The 21,754-nt window shown below is 35.3% G+C and overlaps 1 protein-coding gene across 2 annotated transcripts in view; it reads right to left on the reverse strand.

Annotated features, from left to right (window-relative positions):
- LOC136038843 (terpene synthase-like) overlaps positions 1-21,754 on the reverse strand; it is a 57,053-nt gene that overhangs the window by 32,018 nt on the left and 3,281 nt on the right. For both annotated transcript variants that reach the window (XM_065722257.1, XM_065722258.1), the window contains exons 2-5: positions 14,837-14,991; positions 9,913-10,057; positions 6,879-6,999; positions 1,056-1,195 (exon numbers count right to left, since the gene is read on the reverse strand). In XM_065722257.1, coding sequence (XP_065578329.1) covers positions 1,056-1,195; positions 6,879-6,999; positions 9,913-10,057; positions 14,837-14,991 — 561 coding nt within the window. The remainder of the gene's footprint in view (positions 1-1,055; positions 1,196-6,878; positions 7,000-9,912; positions 10,058-14,836; positions 14,992-21,754) is intronic.

Genomic DNA, 21,754 nt, shown 5'->3' on the forward strand with positions numbered 1-21,754 from the left:
ATATATATATATATATATATATATATATATATATATATATATATATATATATATATATATATATATATATATATATATTATAAAAGCGCGTTATTCTTGTTTTCTGTGGTCCATTACAAGCAAAGCTTCTTGGGCCTATTAACCGCTTTACTTCGTAATACTTTTTCTTTTAGTATTAATAAATTGATTGATTGATTGAAATGTCAATAGTTTAAAATTGAATCTTACACAGTTAAAACCAATATAAAAATCACCAAGAAAAATATCGTCCCCCCCCCAACTTTATTATGTGCATTGAAAACATAGCTCTAAAGGAAAGCTACAAAAAGTAACAGAAGTGAACAAATACTTTTTGATCATTGTAGAAAACAAGATTTGCGTAAAGATTTTAAGGCATTAACTGATTAACTGGCCAGAAGTAGATTTGAACGACCCGCATACTTTTATAATTATTTTTTATATTAACTGCATAATATATCTCAATGAAACTACATGTATTTTTTTTTTTTTTTTGAGGGGTAGGGGTTCCATATTTCATTCTGTGGTGCCTTAGTTCAATCTATTTCTGATACTCTAAAACGGTTTTGTCTCGCAGGATATCGTTTTATAAGTTATTTTGAGTCGCATCCGTACGTCTACGTCTTTTCTTTAGGTATATTTTCGGTATTTACTTTATCGCAATTATAGGCAACAAGAACTACATTTGTTTCAGGTCTAAGGGATCTCAGGTCAACGAGGTCCAACTTGTGTCAGCTTTCCTAATACAATTTAATGAATAGTCGGAGTTCAGAGTTGCAGTATTTTCGGCGGCTAGGACTCTGATTTAGATGACTGATGTCTAGTTACTCTCAGGCGCGCGCGCATGATTTTTTTTAGGGGGGGGGGTCATTAATTAGAAAATCATTTGGCAATTTGAATAAGAAGCGTCAGGAAATTCAAATTTCGGCAACGGCAGAACCAGAGCCCGCCTTCCTGTACATACACAGCTAGATGTACAAACAAAAGAGAAGAAACATTAATTTGAATTAAACTGAAAAATGGAAAAAGAAACTTACTGTAAACGACTTGAGATTCTCATAATCATCACGAATTTGAAAATAAAGACCAAGTATAGAAGACAACTTGGTGAAATCTTCCTTGTTGTCACTAAACAGCTGCATCATACGCACAGCCATATTGAAAAGCCCACCAGTTTCTAAAAAATAAAAGCGAGTCACTTGAGGTTAAAAAAAACTCCAGCTTGCGGTAGACGGAGGAATTAATTTGAAAAAATAAAGTGTTTCTGATGAAAGTAAAGAGTGATGTTGAAACTCAAAAACGAATAAAAATCACTAGTGCTTTACTGAAAACATAAAGAGCTAGTACTTTACCGTAAATACAAGACCGCCACAGCAAAACAGGAATAGAAGTAGAAAAATCCTTAGTGGCCAGGAAAAAATAGAAAACCAATAATTCATAAAGCTCTCGATAGTCTCTCACTAGTAATGAAATCAACAAATTTTACAACATGATTTTAACCCAAAAAACTCAAGTGGTAAGTAACAAGTAGCACTCAAGTAACAAGTAACAAGTAACACTCAAGTAACAAGTAACACTCAAGTAACACTCAAGTGGTTCACTAAAGTGGTAGTTCTTCGGAATTCTACAAATATAATGTTACATCACAAGCCAGATTGCTTGAATTTTTTTTCAAAAATATGTTGCATAAACCGGGCAGCAGTAATTTTTGTATGTTTTTCAATATGTTTTTCAACTTCATTTTTTGCTTTCATCACCGAAAAAATTCAATTTGTTGTTTTAGCTTTTGAAAATATTGACAATAAACCTTGTAAAAACATATTTTTCCTACTTTAAAAAACAAAACTAAAGAATTCAACATAAGTTTTTAGTAAAATAAGGCATTAAATACACGTCGAAGGCCCAGTGATACTAAAAAGAATTGCGCTAGCTCGTCCCTTATAAACGTTTTTATTTTGTGAGGTCAAACTATATAGAATTATGTTGGTGGATATAACTTGCAAAACTCGGATAATAAATTTGAATAAACGGAAGAAAAAGAAAAGCCGGCATGAAATTTCCCGGATACCTTAGATTTTTAATTTAATTTTTTAATAATTTAATTTAAATTTCTTTCAGTTTGAACTTTACTTGGCTATTTTGTTCTTCAAGCAGAATAACCTAGCTAAGTCCAGGGTTGCAGATGGGTGTCCCCAAGTTCTACCACAGCGTTGTTGGATACGCTGAATTATATGATGTGATTTTCATTAAAATTCATTGATTTTTAGGGGGTGCCTCCCCCCTTTCAAAAATCAGGGAAATTTTTTTTCAGGCGGGTAGTTTTTGATGGGTCACATTAAGCTTGATGAGACACATATATATATATATATATATATATATATATATATATATATAGTATCTTAGATTTATAAGATACTTTATAAGATATTTATAAGATACTTAGACAGTATCTTAGATTTTAGATATAGTATCTTAGATTTCTGTTTTGATTAGTCTTACATCATCAGGATGTGTGAATTTTGTTTGTTCTATTAATCGGAGCTGAATTTTCTAATTTAAGTCCAGGAAAGGTCAGTCCCTAAAAATATTTTAGCCAAAAATATACTGAAAAACAGTTCAAATGAATTATCATTCGTTTGATCTTGCTCCTTTGGAAGCATCTGTGCTGTCAACCGCTTTGATTGACAGATTAGCCGAGAAAAGCTAATTGCATTTCAGTGTCGACGGATAAATAAAACCCTCACATACTCAGGTTAGGCGAGCTAGCCTTGTTTCTACCTGAATTAATTTACACTTGAGTATGCAATTACTCTATATTGAGCCTAAATATGCGTTTCTTAGCGACCCTTGTCATTAAAATTGTCTATTCAGGTTAGGATAAAACCCTGTCTTCAAACTTACCATTCATTTTATCGGTTTATGTATCTGTTGTGTCTCAGCTAAACCCCCAGTCTATTTTTCAAACATAATTAAAAGTCATAGAGCAATTGTCATTCGTAAACCCAAAGAAAAAACCCGGTTTCGAATTTGATTTTCAACGGAAAACTTCAAGCTGTTTATGTGTTCGTACTATCCAGATAATTCCCAGCCCCGCACCCCAAAGAGGACACTTTTGAATTCGGCTTTCAATTTATTTTTGTCATTGTCTGTGCATTTACAGTTTCTGGCTAATTCTCCCTCCCTTCAATGATTCCCTCCCAAGACGGTTACCCTTAGGAAGATTCTCCCTGTTTATAAGATTTTCCTCATTTGATAAAATTACCAGATCAACCAAAATTCTGTCTCTTGTACATTTTTTTCTTCTATCAAGGTGCAATGCATTCGTACAGACCTGCTCATCTGTAAATGTGAACTTTTCTTACTAGTCAAGCAACAAATTCATGATTGTTCTTGATAACAAAATCCGCTGGACGGGTCACTAATTGAAGCCTAATCCTTTGACTAATTTATCAACAAGACAGAAAGGTTGAGAACACTGCTGGATCCAGGGGGCCAGGACCCCCAAGATTTTTTCTGGCACCCTCTTTCCTTGTTTTTTCTCTTTTTCACTCTTTCTTTAGAATGAATTTGCCAATTTTGTCAATAATTAGCATCTTTGTCACAATGCCCCCCCCCCCTGAAGATTTTGCTCATTGGCACCCTTGTCAAATTGTTCCCCTCCTCAAGATCTTGCTCCTGATCCGCCCCTGGTTGAGAATAGAGAAATAAGTTTTACATAGCGCATGCCCTTAACTTTGTGTCTCTCTCAAACTTTGCCTTAAGAAACTCCGGTATTTGTGTTTTCCTTGTCAACTTTGAGGAATCATAAAAAAAAAATGTTAACGATGTAACTATGCAAAGAATTAAGATGTGCAGAACATTTTAGGCGCTTGAAAAGGCGCGAATGAATAGACGCTTGAAAGAGAAAAAAAACATATTCTAAGATTCGAACTTGTGTCACCATGACAGCAAAACAGATCCGTGAACATTAGACTATTAAGCCTACAAGTCTAGCTACAAGTCTGCTTTATACAATTTGCTATTCCAAATCAGCCGCTTATTACATGCTAGAAATTTAAGACAATAAGAGAACCTAGACCTCCAAGTTTTATCACCACTTAAAGATGCTTTTTAATGTTCTTTTCAATTTTAAACCATCAAAACCACGCTGAAATTGTCAAAAGATTTGAATTGAGCTTTTAAACATCTCTCTACGATGTTGCCTTGTATGCCAGTTCAGTTTACACCATTAGAGGTGTATGTCCCTCTAGTTTCCTGCTCCTTTTCATATTTTGAAAAACACTATTTTTTGGCGTCTTTTCATTGACAAGGGCCCTTTTTTGGTGTTTAAAAAAACCAAATGAATGGATAATAGCCAATGTTTCTTTTTAAGGGCCATTATCACGGCGCTTTATGATGGCGTTATCAAGTCTACTTTATTAAAAGCGATTAGATATAAAACTTTATAGTCAAATGTGATGATCAAGATCCCCATCCAGCCTTTCTACTCTGGAAATGGCACCCAAATTGTAAATTTGGGTGCGGACGATATGGGATTTGGGATCACATATCCCATTCCGATTTGGGAGTACGGAAGATATGCTAGTTGTTTTCAAGAGGAATCGTCTAGGAATAGTTTTAAGCACTTCCTTAACTGACCTCATATAAAACACTAAGCTCTCTGAACATATGGTTCAATCCTCCTTTCTAGGGGCACAATAGCAGAACGTGAAAGAGCTACAGGTAGGAAGAGATTGAACAGCTCCGATGATAGTAGGCAACAGTGTAGCACTCCAGTAGAGGTTTCGGAGCTTTCGGTAAGTCCTTCTCCAGTTATGACACGGCTTCTGAACTTCTTATACGTATCATTGATCGGAGAGATTAGGGTGGATGGGATGCCAAGGAGAAGACGGATGTGCCATAGACATTCTCTCCATATGAGATCAAAAGCTTGTTTAAAATCTGTCGAACAGTGAATATTTGATCAACAATCAACTTAAAGACGTCAAGAGATCCCTGACACTTGCGAAATCCAGATTTAAAACCCTGATGCCGATCTGGAGGAATCAACAATTCTCAAAACAAGACTTTTCGACTCCCTCAGTATTCTGATTGCCATCTATGTGTGTGAATGCTGGACACCTAAAACTGTCGATCAGTGTCGCCTAGCTGCCTTTGAAACCAAATCCCTACGACGCATCGCTGGTATCACCAACCACGACAGAGTCTCGAGCTCCAAGCCTCTCCATAATCTGAAAGTTAAATTACAATGCTGGCTATGTTTTACAGTTAACAAATAATAGGCTGCCAAAAATGCAAATATTTGTGGCCACCCCTCTGGGCCATCTGTAGTCACCTGATATGGTGTTTTATTGGCCACCCTCTGGTGCAAATGAAAAGCGGGCCCTTGGACGTGGTGGGAAGAGGTCATAAAAAAGATTTAAAGGAAATAGAAACTCCGTGAGAGGGAGAAAAAAAGAAGACTTGAACATAGAGAGGTTGAGAAGGATCGTATGGAACCGTTTAGGTCTCATGCAAATTGGTGATACGAGGAATTGTTAGTAGAAACAGTTGTGGCCTTAATTTTTTAAGCCCATTTTAGCCCATATTTTTATGCCACCTATATTTTTAGCCCATTTTAGGACTTCCCAATCCAGGATTCTAATGTTCCATATTACCTGCATGTTGTGACCTTAATATGTAGATTTTAACTTATTTAAGACTCACCCCTCAAAATCCAGGAGAAGAACTCTAATAAGGCTAATAGTATTGAATTTAGCATTTGATGCAACAAGTATGGAGATCTAAAAATCTTTATATTTCAACTTTTAAAGTTACAAGAATATCATAAATTGTTCAGAGGCTAGATTGATAAACTCCATAAAACATTGAACGGAAAAAATTCAAAAAAGAAGATGCATAACTGGATATTAGTTAGATTTATGTAATTTATGTAATAGTGATTACGTCATAATATACTGAAGTCATCATAGCTAACGTCACAACATAGCATTGAAATTTTACATCATGTATGGTTACAACCAAAGATTATGACTACATTCATTATCTAGAGTACGAAAAAGCAGTTTTTTGTAAAAATATTGATTTTGATTATTCTAAGAATAGCAAAATTATTTTTGATTCAGTACATAAAACATTTTCATCCCAAAAAAGATTCAAATTGGACTGAGTAAATTCTGAATCTAAGAGGCTCAATAGCAGTTTAACAGCCCTGAGTCTTGATTTTTTTTTTTCGAATTATGGTTCAATCTTTTTGGCTCATAAATAAAATAAATATGAAGGCATGCTTGCCTCAGTGTGGCCATAAGCCATATAGACGAAACTTTAAGAGGGGGAAGAACATTTTTAGGAGCAAATACAATACTCTAGAGTAGAATAATTTCTAGAATCGCATATCTTAATCTGTACACATTAATTTTAATAATAATTTTTTCAAAATTTGCACTACCGATGGAGGTTTCTTTAAGCTTGAGGCGGGTTTTTTTGGAAAATGAAACAAATTCTAGAATTCGATTACTTTTCGGCATTATCTTGGAACTTTTTAGCCGAATTAAAAGTAAAAGAAATAGTGATACACGGTTGTCAGTTTCTGGCAATGGATTACACAAAGTAAAAACTTTAGGAAAGATGAAAATATTTCTCAAGACCAAACCCGATACTCCGAAATCCGAAACAATTTTCAATGGACAAACATCCTTGTTTTTACATTTTAATATTTTTTCATATTTTTGGGGTTTTTTTTCGCTGATGGTCTCCTTGGGTATTTCTTAGACTAGGGATTTAGCTTCCGTCCTTCCCTTGCGCATGGGATATAAGCAACAAAGAAGAAACAGAAGAAGGCATTGACTACTCCCTCTTACTTCTAACTATAATCTCCTTGTATTCTTCTTCAGAAGGACATGAAAAACTATCTCGCCAGTATATTTCCATGCCTTGGCCTCGATGAAGTTCTAGCATTTGCTCACAATATACTTTGGTCGCCTGAAAATAAAAGTGGATGATTTTCTTATCTATAAATACGAATATTATAAATCTACCCTATTAAACACTAAGTGATTCTATATATATTTACCTGTAAATTTTTTCTCGAAAGCGGCAATATAAGTTTTTTCTGAAAACTGGTATAGGCTACTAAAATATTCCAGTCTCAAAAAAAGATTTAGATAGGCCACAACTTCTTGACAATTCCTTTCCCTCTCCCATTCTCATTATAACTTTTTCTTCTACTAACTGAAATTAGATACCCCTAAAGGTCAGCCTTGAGCATTAGCATGAGGAGTCTTGAAAACACGACTCTTTGTTGACAAGTCAGTTGATTCTGAGCTTCTAGAGAAAAGCTTTCCCGTTTGACAGCTACGAGTCTCTGATTCTAAATTGCTTCACATTTAACACTACGCACTGAGGTAGGAAAAGTACAATGATAATTTGTATACCAGGGCACTGACCTTCTCTCGATCGTTGTTGTTCCTTTAATAAGATTGTTTGTGATTAGATAATAAATAGGTCATGACTTTCCTTTGGGTTGTTGATTAAATTTTTGAAATAAATCAGGAGTTAAACAGGGTCACCCCCTTTATATGGGTCGATTTGATGCACTTTGTCTTAAGGAGCACAGAAAAGGCAATGGGAGACCACGAAATCAAATGGGGAGGAAAAACTCTCCTGGATTTAGATTATACTTATGAATTAAGCATCCTAGATGAAAGTGTGAGCAAAATGAATAAACTTTTAGAGGTTTTGCAAGTTCAGGGTGCTTCAATACGTTTGAAAATAAATGTTAAGAGGCCTAGGTCACCAAGGCTAGGAATATGTGAAGATGAACAGGTGACATTGGGTAACGAAAAGATTGATCAGGTGGGCGGCTTCACATACCTTGGTAGTATTATTAGTAAAGACGGTGGGAGCACTGAAGATGTTAAAAGTAGGATAGCCATAGCTCAGGGCTTTTTTTTCACAGTTAAAAAAAAATTTAGAAGAATAGGGAGATAAGTCTTCAAACAAAGATTAGAATATTGGAAGGTACAGCGACGACAGTGGTCAAACGTGGCTCTGAAGCATGGGCTCTCTGAAAAGCGGAGGAAGATTTACTAGATGTTTTCTACTGAAATTGCCTACGGGTTGTTCAGGGTAACCGGCTGACTGACCGTATTTCAAACAATAGGCTGTACGAAAAATATGGTTCAATCCCACTTTCTACGGCTATAATGAAAGAAAGGCTGAGATGGCTAGGGCCCGTTCTGCAGATGAAGGATGACAGAACGCCTAATATTGTCTTTTTCAGCCAACCGTCTAGGGCTAAACGGAAAGCAGTTTGTCCACGTCTGGGGTGGGAGGATGTTATAAAGAAAGATTTAAAGGAAACGGGAATTTCCTCGGATGGTGTAAAGAGGGTGGCTTCCTCAGCTTGGTGCGGCGGTAAGTTGTTAGTAGTAGTAGTAGTATTAGTATGATAGTGCGCCTTGTTTACAATAATTAGTTTGACTTTGATTTAAAGTCATCCAAAACTAAAATTAAAGGTCTGGTGCCTTTTTTAAGTTCCAATTTCCATCAATTTTTTTTTTTTTGCCGTATGACAATAAAGAATGAATTTAAAGAAAAAGCGAAGAAGGAAATGCCTTTCAAAGAAGGAAATTAATCTAATTCTTTGCCCATTCAGTACCTTGGGTAGCGTTACCTACAGTCTGATTTTGTTACAAAAAATACGTACATATCTTGTTAAAATTTTTATTAGCAATTTAACAACTTTTAATTAATGCTATTTGTATGATTAACGTTACGATCATTTTTGTTTTGTTTTTTTGTTATTATTTCATCATAGATATTAATATGAATGTATCTATACCTCAGTTTGTCATAAAATTGACTTAAGATAGCTTTATTATTCCCAATGTCAATTCTATTCAGTGTTTGTTTTTTTTGCATTAATTACATTCTTATTATGACAGTTATTTTCCATTTTACTAATATTATTAATGTATTTATTAACAGTGCCTTAACTTTTAAAGCCAAAATTTAGACGTTCCTTCCAAAACATTGCAGTCTCTTAATGCATTATAGAGACCTAATTATATGAAATTTAAATATTGAAATAGCTACGTAAATTTTCTTATTTTACCCCTTAACGTTTGGTTGTCTTTGTAGGTGTAAACAGTTGCAAGGACCGATTTTTTTTAAGTCTCAAGATTATTTTTCTTTTCAATAAAGTTTCTTCCCGGCTGACTATCGTAGAAAGCGGAAACTCGACACTTACAGCCACCACAGTTTTAAGCAACTGTGGAAGCGTCTCTCGGGAAGACGTTCCAAGGTTGGAAATATGATCAAGACTGTCCATCCATCTAGCCCTAGATCTCCCTTGTGGTCGATATCATCCTTTGCTAAAGAGTCGAAATCGAGTGCAACTTTCGCAGGAAATTTGCAGTTGATATTTGGGACAGATGGCCGGACCACCGGAAGGTTTAAACAGCCAATTAATATGAGGGGTTCAGTTGCCATTACGTTGCTAATCATTCAGCGATAAGAGTCTGGTGTTTAACACGAAGTAATATCAGTTCAATCGGTTCCCATGTGGTTTTTTTTTGCTTTTTTTTCACAATGTCAACTAACCTGAAGATTGAGGAAGTTGCACGGCATGCTTCACTTTGATAAAGAAGAAGTGAAAGCGTTTAGGAATATCCTAAAAGGTCGTGTAATAGAATGAGGGGGCCTGGTACTTCAAAAAAAGGGTCTTAGAATTCAAACTAGTTCTCTTGTTGTATATTTTAAGGTATTTATAAATCCCAACAGTTCTCAGAAAATGTTTTGGGGAGCCTAAGCATCTCACCTCCTAAATTTACTTTGTGTTTTAGGCATTGACCCAGCAAAATAAAATGTGTTGAAAAAGAGTACTAAGCCAACCTCTGACTTTCCCAAAGCCAGCACCTTTTGAAGTGCAATGAAACAAACGTAATTTGCACAGTTGATTGTAGATGGCATTCCGTAAATAGCATGTGCCACTGGTAATCCTCTTCGCAATGTGGATGCATCTTCGATGTCGTCAAGCCTATAACAAAGAGTGGAATTAACACCTGGCTTTTAACAGATCTCCAGCATTTTCCACCAATGAAACTGTCGGAAACACCTCTAGATAGAACAATCAATCTTTCCAGGGGTGCGCATTAGCCACTAGACGTGGCAATTCGGCATCTACGGAGGCAGCTCGGCGCCATAGAATTGAAATGAAACAAATTGAAAAAAAATAGGACAAACAAATTTTACACGATTATGAGGGGGCACAAAAAGTCCTCTCTAGTACGTATATGCCTGTGCTTGAATAGGGAGAATGTTCTTAAGCAAAGTTCTAGAGCAATTTCAAATTGGATTCTAAAATAGGTATCTATTACTTGACATTAAAAAAGCCTTATGCCTATTTCAGTATTGATCCTCGTGCTTGGAGTTTATTCATTAGTAGAATAAATCTATAAGTTAATCCAGAGCTTTGACATTAATATCTCAAACCTGGAAAGTAGACTATAAAAGAGACTAGGGTTCCCTAAAAAATAACCAGAATATGCGAATGCCAACTCCAAATGGTATAGGTGTTTCAATAACAGAAATGTCATACTTGATAAATTTTCTGTTTTGCTGAGCTTAGCATAAGAGTTTATTTTGTTTGTACATTCCAGCACAATTCCTCAGAAAAGCAGCACAAAACATAATAATTCATTATGTTTTGATCACTTTACCCCATATTTTTGAAGAAATTTTGTCCAAAAAACCAGGAATTTGGAGCTTCAATAAGACAATTTATTTTCTTGCTCATTCTAATCAACGATACAGCTCTAAGGTAGATGGGATATAGAATGTGTATAGACAGGACATAAAATGTATATAGAACCTTGCTTTAAATGTGTCTTTTTTCAGGAAATTAGTTTCTGTCTGAGTCAACAGATCCAAAGCTAATTTGGTACAGCTAGAATTTTAGACTCTCATGACACACTACTTGAAATACAAATATTTTTCAGTAAAGCTCAAATCACACTCGGATCTTTAAACTGTTTAGGGGTTGGGAGTTGCTATTCTTATTTTCGATAATTTTAGTTTGTTTCAAGTTTGACATGATTCATTTTGATTTCTGTCTATTTTAGGCAGCATCTTTAGAACTTTGGGGGTATTTTGTTTTTCGCATTATGCGGCTGTTCATTTTATTTTCTGTTAGTTTCTGGTGTCATTTATTTATTCATAATAATTTCTGTTCGTTTTAGGGTTGAATTATTATACGACTTTATTCTGCTCCATTTATGTGGTATTTTGGCTTCTTTTTGCTGATTCAATGAAAAAAACAAGTTTTTTCAACTGAAAGTAAGGAGCGACATTAAAACTTACAAAGAACAGAAATCATTCCGTATATGAAAGGGGCTGTGCCCTCCTCTACGTCCCGCTCTTTACGCTAAAGTTTTTATTGTTTTAAAAAGGAGAACTGTGACAAAGAGTGAAACTTTAGCATAAAGAGCAGGACGTTGAGGAGGGGACAGTCTTTTTCATATACGGAATAATTCTGTTCGTTGTAATAATTTATTATTAGCCAAATCATAAATTATTAAAACAAAATATATTTTAAAAAAATCTCTACATATATTCTGGCTCTACCATGACTCTACTGGACAGAAGCACCCAATTCCTCTGCAAGTGATGACATATTCAGCAAGCGGGTTTCATGCCTAAAAGGTCCAAGAGCGAGCAGATCTGTGTCAGGTGGTAGAAAAAGCCCGTGAGTTCCAATGTGCAGCATATATCGCCTTTGTCGAGCTCAAAGCAGCCTTTAATTTGGTTGACAGTCATTTCCTCTAGCTGATACTTGAATCCTGACAAGTATTATCGTCTGTTTAAGGCCCTCCATACTGATACTAACTAAGAGCTCCCTCCAGATAAACAGTCGTCGTAATCCAGTATTCAAAATATACACCGATGTGAGGCAATGATGTGCTGCCCCCCCAGGTTTCCAACGCCGTCATCGATTACGTTATGGATCAAAACACAAATCATCTCCACTTTGGACTGCAGTTTGGATTGCAGAACAAAGATTGCGTATTTACAATACTACTGTAAACCAATTTCTTCTCTAGTGTGAAGAGACCTGGCATGATGACGTTTGGGTCCGAAACGTTATAGACGTGGCTCAAACCAAGTTTTTCAGACGAATCGAACGGATTTGTCTTCAACATCAAAGACAAAGTCCCCAACAACTACTGTCACTTACCAACCAGACACCCAGTTCACGTCATCTCGCTGCACAAACTTTTTCACGGATCAGCAACCTACCCCGCATGCCAGTAAAAAGATGGGCCAGAATTACCTTCATGGCTGGAAGTACCCACGTGGAAGGCATCACTCTAGATACAAGGACAGCCTTGTTTACTTCCTGTCACTGATTGGTAGCATCCCAGACGAAGCTAACATGCTCTCTCTCTCTCTCTCTCTCTCTCTCTCTCTCTCTCTCTCTCTCTCTCTCTCTCTCTCTCTCTCTCTCTCTCACTCTCTCGCTCTCTCTCTCTCTCTACTGCTGGCCCTTAAAAAGGGCATAGGAGCTTTTGATCTCATTCAGATGAGTCCCCTCCAGAATTTCTTCAGCCACACTTTCAATATTAAGTGGTCAAAAGAAAAAAAAAACAATAATACATTTGAGGAACAGGGCTCTTTGCTAAGTCAATATTAGTAAATTGACCTTGAAGAGGTAACAGTTCATGGTTACTAATGCAAAAATAGGACAAATTTACATTTCTCTGATAAATTTCATGAAGGCTGCCTGCTAACAATTATACTGATTCTTTTGATGGGGCTGAAGAGTTTAGTGAATGCTCTTAAGAGATCATCGTTTTCAGGGCCAGACAGAATTCCTACATGGGTTATCCTTGCCATTCGGCCAGCAGTTCTGTCACCATTGGCTAAGCTTGTCAATCTGTCTTTGGAGATAGGAATGTTCCCTAAATATCTCAATCGAGCTAAGGTTATAGTGCTATACAAATGTAGTTCTTGGAGTGATCCTGCTAACTATAGGTCAATTTCCCTCCTATCTGTTTTCAGCAAAATCTTTGAGAAGGCTGTGCTATCCAGCCTTCTTAGTTTTCTGGATGCAAAAGAATCTTTGCATGATTTCCAGTTTGGATTCCCAGCAAATCACTACAGAGCATACTTGTGCAGCTTTCTTTAATTCAATTCATTCAGCAATATATTCTGGTCATATACCAGCAGCTTTATTTTTGGATGTTGGTAAAGCTTTTGATTCTTTGACCCATCAGATTCTTCTTTGGAAACTATCGCATATCAGTATAAGATCAAGTGCTTTCTCTTGGTTTGATTGATATCTTTCTGGTAGGCTTATTTCAATTGATCCACTTTTCTGTAGCCCTTCTTAAATAAAATATGGCGTCCCTTAGGGATCTGTTCATGGTTCCATTTTATTTCTGATTTATGTTAATGACGTAGTTTCGGCAGTCAAAAACACTAGGACTCTAGTACGCTGCAAGCTGTTTCATCCGGATATTCACTCGTGTTCCAATACTAATTCTAATGAAGATTTTGTCGCTGCTTTTGCAGATGCCACCACTCTTGGTACCCTTGAGAAGACAGAATGTGATATTAAGTCTAACCTTGTGGCAATATTTGAGAGAGTTATTTCATAGTTTGATGCCAATTAATTGGCCTTGAATATTGGCAAGTCACACTTTCTTATTTTTTTTTTCTCAAACTGAAATAGATTTCCCTCAGCTTACACAGTTTCAGGTATCACAAGGCTCCTTGTGTAGACCAGAGGATTGGGTGGTCTGATTTCTTGGTATCCTGTTTGATGAGAACCTTTCATTTAGAAACCATATACCCAAGACTAGGGTTAAGGTCTCATGGAGTTTGGACATCATTAGAAAACTTGGACAAAACATTTCCTGGATATACTCTGAGGCTTCTTTTTTCTGCCTTGTTCAGTCATATGCTTTGTATTGCCCAATTGTATGGATGTCTACTTTTCCTTCTACACTACAGTCACTTTCTGTCATGTATATTAAAGCATGGCGTCTGGTTATAGACATAAACTGTTCCTCACCAAAACCACTCTTAAATCTACAGTCCATTTACATTCTTTCTTGTACATCTTTTGTCTTTCATTAGGTTCATGGCAATCTTCCAAAATCTCTCCAAAAAACACCTGTATTTATTCCTGATTCAGCTCCATATAGCCTTCCTTCTTCATATAATATCAGCATTCCCTCTGGCCCTATTATCCAGTCAGATTTCAATCCCTCATTGCTTGTTAACAGAGCTGAAATTCTCTACCTTCTTCAGTACAGAGATGCCACTCGTTTGGGACTGTTAAAAGGATTCTTAAAAACCATTTAGTTAAAAATCAAACAGAATAGCATTTTGTTTTTGTTTATTTTTTTCCTTTTTCTCTGAGGAGTTAGTGTCTCCTGAGTGTTTATTTCATGGTGTATGGTTGTCTTCTCTGTGTTTTGACTCCCAGGCCTCAGGTATGTTCTCTTTTTAATCTTATATGTAACTTGGTTATTGTTCTCTTTTCTGGTTGCTGTTTATACCGTTTTTTTTGTATCCCCCTTGTATCCCTGGCCGTCAAGCCTTTTGAAAGGGAATAAGATTATTGCATTCCAATCTGTATTTATTGATGAATATGACTCTGAACTCTGAAGTTAAGCTGCACATGGTAATAATTGTTTGCCTTAGCTTATTGCTAAAATTAATCTTTTAAAATCAACAGATTAGTATACAGAAAGCATTCATGACCCTAAGTCACTCTTGGTAGTGGGGTTAAAGATAAATAAAAGATACTTACAAAAGGGAAGCATTGTGAAGCAATTGTATTATCTCTGAAATAGCTTTAACATTATCCTCAGGTATTTTCAGCCAATTATTGAACGAGACGGTTAGTTTTGCCCTTACTTTCTTCCCAGGAATTTGACAAATATGATGAAAGGGTTGCAACAAAAGCTGAAATGGAAATTAATTATTTTATTTTTAGCTAACCTTTGACTACAACAGAAAATGTCTAGCAAGGAAGTCAAAATATTTCCCCATCTGCAAGTATTTTAGATATATGAAATCTCTCTTGGGGATTCCCCTAAGGTCTAGAAACAGGCACTGATTGCTACGTATGGTTTGGCTAAACCCCAGACTGCAGCTGAGAATCACCATTAAAAGTTAATCAGTACCTTAAAAAGCTAAACCCATCCTGTATATTTTTCCAGGTAATAATTGAGTGTTAATTCATCTTTTTGTGTTCTTGTATGTGTTTTTTTTCTCTCTCACTCACTCTTTGTTTACTTCATAACACCTTCAGGCAATAAATTTTTTCATTCATTCATTTAATGAGGCTCCTATCTCAAGCCTAGGCAATCGCCAATTTCCATTTATTTATTACCCACAATAAAGACAGACAAAGACAACACAGCAGAGAACAAAAAAAGTTTACCAATCCTGTAAGGAGCATCAATTTGCTTTAAAGAAGAAGCTTCAAATCAAAATATTTAGACATACAAGTTCATCAATTATATCAAGCCATTGCTTACTGGCCTTGGCTGAGATTTAGCAGGACCTTAAGTTTAAATCTCAGTCAAGCAGCACGTGAACACTGTGGCAAATTATTACCACAGCAGTTGTGCTCCACGTTATCTTTTGTTGGAGTAACATCCTAGAAGGTTGTTGTTGAGTTACATTAGTATGCAGTTACATTTAGTATGTTTTTCTACCTTCTCTCAATCTAGATGTTTCTCATTGGTCCCAGGAAATATGACCCTGTATTTGAACAAACTGTCTTGGCACCAAAATTTTCAGAAAAATTCAGTTAATAGCATATACAAAATTAGCCATGCAGAAATGTTTCTTTTTCAGGGGACGGGGGATCTTAGTAGAGACTGGAAATGATATCAAAATTTAAAATTACATTACTGAGTACCTCCTTTCCACCCTAAGTAAGGTCAGAGAGGGTGAAAACACCGCTATTGACCTACTTTTGGTTTTCACACCTGTAAAATTGCTATTTCACACATGTAAACTCAAATATGAACAAATATTGAGCAACCCTATTAGTATCAACCTAACTTCAGAGGTGTATGTGGGGGGGGGGGGTTAATTTTACTTACAATAATGTTTTTTTGGCTTGAAGTTTCTTTTTTTTCAGGGCTAAAGAGTGCAAATCTAAACAGAAGATTTTCTTCAAATTCTCTTTAAAGTCTGTCTTGACTCTCCTGCTCTTATCATCATCCCCACCCTCACCCTTTAGCATGTGGAGATGAGAACATCACAAGATTGCCTTTTTAACTTATCTCTTGGATTTAACAAATTCAGTTATTATTACTGCATAAAAAAAACAAAAAAAAAAAACAAAAAAATGAAAAGTAAAACTAAAGCAAAAAAAAGAGCAAACAGGAACACTTCAATCACAACTTTTTTGGCTACTTTGCCCTGAAAGGTTACCAACATCATTTTGATTAAAAAGCTATTGAATAAAACAATGATTAGGCTTAATCACATTATTGAGATCATAATGGTACAAAGAAACGCTGAGGCAGCTGGTCTCATGGCACTGGCTAAAAGCAATAGTGCAAAAAAGTCATTCTTTTTGCACGTGTATTGAAGGCTATCACAGTCACCTTTACAGCTGCAGTAAATCAGTTAGAGAAGACGTTCTATGCAGTATATCAGTTATAATGTGTTGTTTTTTTTTTTGCAAGCTATTGGAAAAGGCTAAGGAAGTGGGAGTTGTTAAGAATATGAAAGGGCAGAAACATAATGGGAAGAATCCATGGATAACAAAAGATTGTCTTCGGAAAATAAATGTAAGAGATAGAGCACTTAAGTTATAAGCTTTAAAACTTATGGATGAGAATAAAGAACAATACCATGTTTTTGTAGTCATTTGAATAATCTTCTACATGAGGCAAAAAATGTATTTTAGCATGAAATTTAAGGAAGCTGAAGGTAACCCATTGAAAACCTGGCAAATGATCCATAGTATTAATGGTCAGAGTCCTAATATACTACCATATAAAGTGACAGTAAAGGATTAGAATAAAGAATGAAACCATGCTTTTGAAGTCATTTGAATATTCTTCTCCATGAGGCAAAAAACATATTTTAGCATGAAATTTAAGGAAGCTGTAGGTAACCCATTGAAGACATGGCAAATAATCCATAATATTATAGGTTAGAGCCCTAATATACTACCATATTAAGTGACAGTAAAGGAGGCCATAGCTACAGACAGTTTAACAAATTGCAATGAATTTCAGAATCATTGTATTCCAGTATGTTCAAAAATAGCCTATATTTCTCCCATTTCTGGATTTCCCCATTTCTGGAAAATCTACCTTTTGGATCCACTTTACTGTCCCCTACTGTGTTGCATCTAAAGAGGAATAAGGCCAAGCTAAAGGATAGAATGTATGCCATGAACAATAGTTTGTCTAGTAGTGATTTGAAGAGTTTGAAAATTCTGAAATACATTTTTCCATCTATATCTAGTATTCTAATATCATTAATTAATGATTATTTTCAACAGGGTAATTTTCCAGATTGGTTGAAATATGCAAAAGTGACAACAATTTTTTAAAGGTAGTGATAGATATGATCTTGGTAATTATCATTCAATATCAGTTTTACCAGTTATTTCTTGTCTTATTGGAAAATGATTTAGTTCTTGCTTAACCAAATTTCTTGAGAAGCTCAATCTTTTGAATATCAATCAGTTTGGATTCTAAAAGAACCCAATGTGCATTGATATTTTTGACAAGTATTATTAATGTGGCTGTATACAAAGGATTTGATGGAGTATTTCTATACCTAATGAAGGTTTTTGACACAGTTGACCATGGTCTACTCTTGGAAAAATGTTAGGAGTATGGGAGCCAAGGTAAAGTTCTTGATGTTATATGGAGCTTCTGTAGTAACTGGTACCAGTTTGTAGAGATGAATTGCTTACGATACAAACTACATCCAGTCACATGTGGTGTCTCACAGGGATCTGTTATTGGCCTGATTCTCTTCCTGTTGTTTATTAATGATATGCCTAATTGTTGTTTTAGTGTTAGTGATATGACTAAATGTCTCCAGAATGAAATTCTGTCATTGTTTGTGGATGACACTGTGGCTATCAGCACACATCCTTGGATTCAAGAAATCTTTTCTAGTAAATATGATGAAAGTATCTAAGTAAATATGATTTTGGGGGGAGGGAGAATAATTGAATAACTGATTATGGGAAATAATTTTAATAGCAAAGTTGAGCTTTGTTGTAAAATTTGTGGTGCTGATTAGGATGTGCAACTTGTATTAGTTATTTTATAATTCATTTTGTCCTGTATTACTTTATAGTTTATTTTTGTCACCTCCTCAGACAAGTTTTTCACTTCTTATGGAGGCTGTTCATGTTGATGTTTTTTTTTGGGGGGGGGTTTAATAAATATCTCTCTTTTAAATGGGTATATACAGTAACCAATTGATGGAAGTTTCTAGTCCTGACAAAGATAGTTTCTTAAACCACATTGGCCTGTCATAGCACAAAGAAAAAAAATGATCAAAAATGGGGTTTTAAAGGCCAAATGAAAATACTGAAGAAAACACAGATAGCAAATATTTTGAGAGAACAATGACCTCTCTTCTTCAGCACAAACAAATTAATATGATGTAATAACAAACTAATTTGTTTTTTTTTTTTTTTTTTTTTCCTTGATCTTATTAGTTTGTTCACGCTGAAGAAGAGAGGCAGTTGTTCTCTAAAAATATTCGCATTCTGTCTTTTCTTCAGTATTTTCATTTGGCCTTTAAAACCCCATTTTTGATCGTTTTCTTTCTTTGTGTTTCCAGTCCTCATCTTCAGACTTTCAGCTTTTTAAAGAGGCCAGTTTCCAGACCCAGATTTTGAGCAATTCTGTATATGTTATTAAATTAGAGATTTTCTCCCCTTTTCCCTGAAAAAGAGGTATTTCTGCATGCCAATTTTAATAAATTTTGAATATGTTTTTAAGCAATTTCTTTTGGAACATTTTGGTGTTCATTTGTGTGCAAATACTACACAAGTTAGGATTCTGATTTCTCCCACCCCCTGACCTTATTTAGGGTGGAATTAGGGTAATAAACAACAGAACTTTTAAACTCTGATGTAGTTTTTGGTGTTCCCAGGTTTGAACTAATGAATAAGAGCGTCTTAATTTAAAAAAATATTGAAAATTTAAGTCAAGGTTTTCTCCCCTTTTCCCTCTCTTTTCCACCAAGAACAGTTATTTCTGCACTGACAATTTCAAGCAATTTTCAATATGTTATATGCTTATTTTTTTCCAAAGGCAACAAATTAAAATTTTGAGATAGCCATCTGATTCAGCATAGTTGAAAGGTCCAATAAAATTTTCCCCAAAGGCCTTTGGGGACAATTTGACCCTCTATCAGGGCTTGCACTTTTTGGTTTCAATTTTACCTATTTTTATATCAGTTATAACTAAAATTCCTTGTCTTTAGGTCTGATTTCTCCCTAGAAAAAAGAGATATTCTACCTTAGATTTCCATACAATCTGCAGGAAAAACGTAACCTAGAATCAAATGTTATTTTTTACTTCAGATAATGATATACATAAAATCTTCAACACTATTGAGATCAAATAAAAAAGTTCAAGTAAGCGTCATCTCCAGCACTTCATCACATGTAGCATTTGCTTTCGTCTTGAAGCCAGCAACAGTTTTTGGTATGCTGACAGTTGATGAAGTTTCCAACCAATAACTGACTTGAATAAGCGAGACTAGTGTAATATTCTCGAAACATTTTGGAACATTACTAAAGGGTAACGAAAAGATCAGTGATATGAACTTCTGCAATTCTGGGTACTTGATTTTACCACTGCAAGTCTTTAGACTAAGTATTTTCATCCAGTATTGCTCAAGTGACAGTTCTTCAACTTGGGCATCTCCTGAATGAAGCTTAGTGACATCAGTCATTGCCTAAGATCTTCATTTTTAGATTGGATCTGTATCCATTTTTTGGATGCAATACTTTTCTGTTAGAACAGGAAATCTTGTAAATAGTGGCCTTAGATAAATGTCATAGATTTCGTTTTAAAACTTGAAATGGTCTTGAATCCGCTTGATTAGGACTATATAATAGTTTCAACAAGACTGGTAAAAGAGATCAATATTATCACTTGGCTCCTGATCATCTACAAGTTCTTGCATTAAATCAGTTGCAGCTATTCCCACACAAGTCTGGTTTAAAGGCAGGTACTCATTTGAAAGGTACAGTAAGGATACAGTTTGGTAAACAAAACAACACTACAAATATAGTCTATTTCCATGAAATTAGATGCAACATCATTTACAAGTTTTCTGACACTTGCCTTTAGAGAATGAAGAAGTGGAAGCTCAGATTGAAACACTGTGTTGAATTCATTAGAGAGGCCAAGAGAGTAGTCCATAAATTCAAGGTATGGCTTTGTCAGATTGCTTTGTAATGTTGAAAAGATAAAGTCATTGGTTGTAGTTGGGTCATCAAACATGGTTTCTATGAAATAATGAGTAAGAGCAACCCAGTGTTCAACAAGCCTCCTTATGCAGGCCTGAAGGGACAGCCAATGGGTCTGTCCTGGTGCAAGAATCAGGAGTGATTTGCATTCAAAGAACTTCTGAGATTTGGCATACTTATCTCCCCTGGAAGCACTCCTGGAAAAGTGGGCATTGATATTTCATGCCAAGTCTTCTAGTGTCTTGGGAAGTGAGAAGCAAACATAGGATGAACATAGGTGAATAAGATGGCACAAGCATTTCACAATCAAGATATGAGGCACCATGGCTTTCATTAGCATTGAAGCAGATCTATTTGCTCCAAACATGATGCTAGTAGTATCTGCACAAAATCCAACAATATTTTGCCAGGGCTGAATTTTTTACAATGACTTGTTCAATGCAGTTATTCAGACCCTCAGCTGATCCATCACTACACTTTACCATGTCCAATACTTCAACAGGAAGTTTTAGATCTTTCTCACTAAAAAATATTGCAATGACAAATTTTTCAGCCTTTTGTTTGAAAAAATCAAACTTTCACTGAAAACCCTTACTTTACCCCAGATTTCCCTGAAAATCCTTACTTTGCCTCAAATTTCCTTTTGTCCTTATATTCAAAATAAGTGTCCCTAAAAGAAGTGATTTCCCCCTAAAATAGGGTAATTTCCCCAAAAGTGGAAGCCCTGCCCTCTATATTCCATGGGGGAACTGAGTAAGTTATGAAATTTGTCCATTGTTTATATATACCCTAGTATTAGTTATTAGGAAATATAAACAAATTTTTTGGGCATATTTTCAGCAGGAAAGGAAATTTCCAGGGGAAAATTTACATAAGTGAGGAGAGGATTTCCTGGCATGATTTGAAAAATAGTCAGAACTTAATAAAAAAAAAAATATTGAACTTTCACCTATGGTAAATAAATACTATGCTAGAATATTATTTTTCAAAGGACTCATAGTCCCCAATATTGCAGAACAGAGCAAATTATGTGCTTTTGAGAGCATTTCGGTGAATTCAGGTGCAGTTCCATTTGTAGTTTTTTCCCTATGCAATTAGGGAACATAATTTATTCTTTCCATAATTGTTCACAAAGTAATATTATTGACATTGGAATTCTTGATTAGTTGGCTTTTTCTTCCTAGGAAAAATGTGAATAAAAAAGAAGTGGATACAATTTTTATTTTGTGTCTGTTTCTCTTAGAATGT

The sequence above is a fragment of the Artemia franciscana genome, chromosome 18 (assembly GCF_032884065.1).
Source record: "Artemia franciscana chromosome 18, ASM3288406v1, whole genome shotgun sequence".
In the NCBI taxonomy this organism is placed as follows: domain Eukaryota; kingdom Metazoa; phylum Arthropoda; class Branchiopoda; order Anostraca; family Artemiidae; genus Artemia; species Artemia franciscana.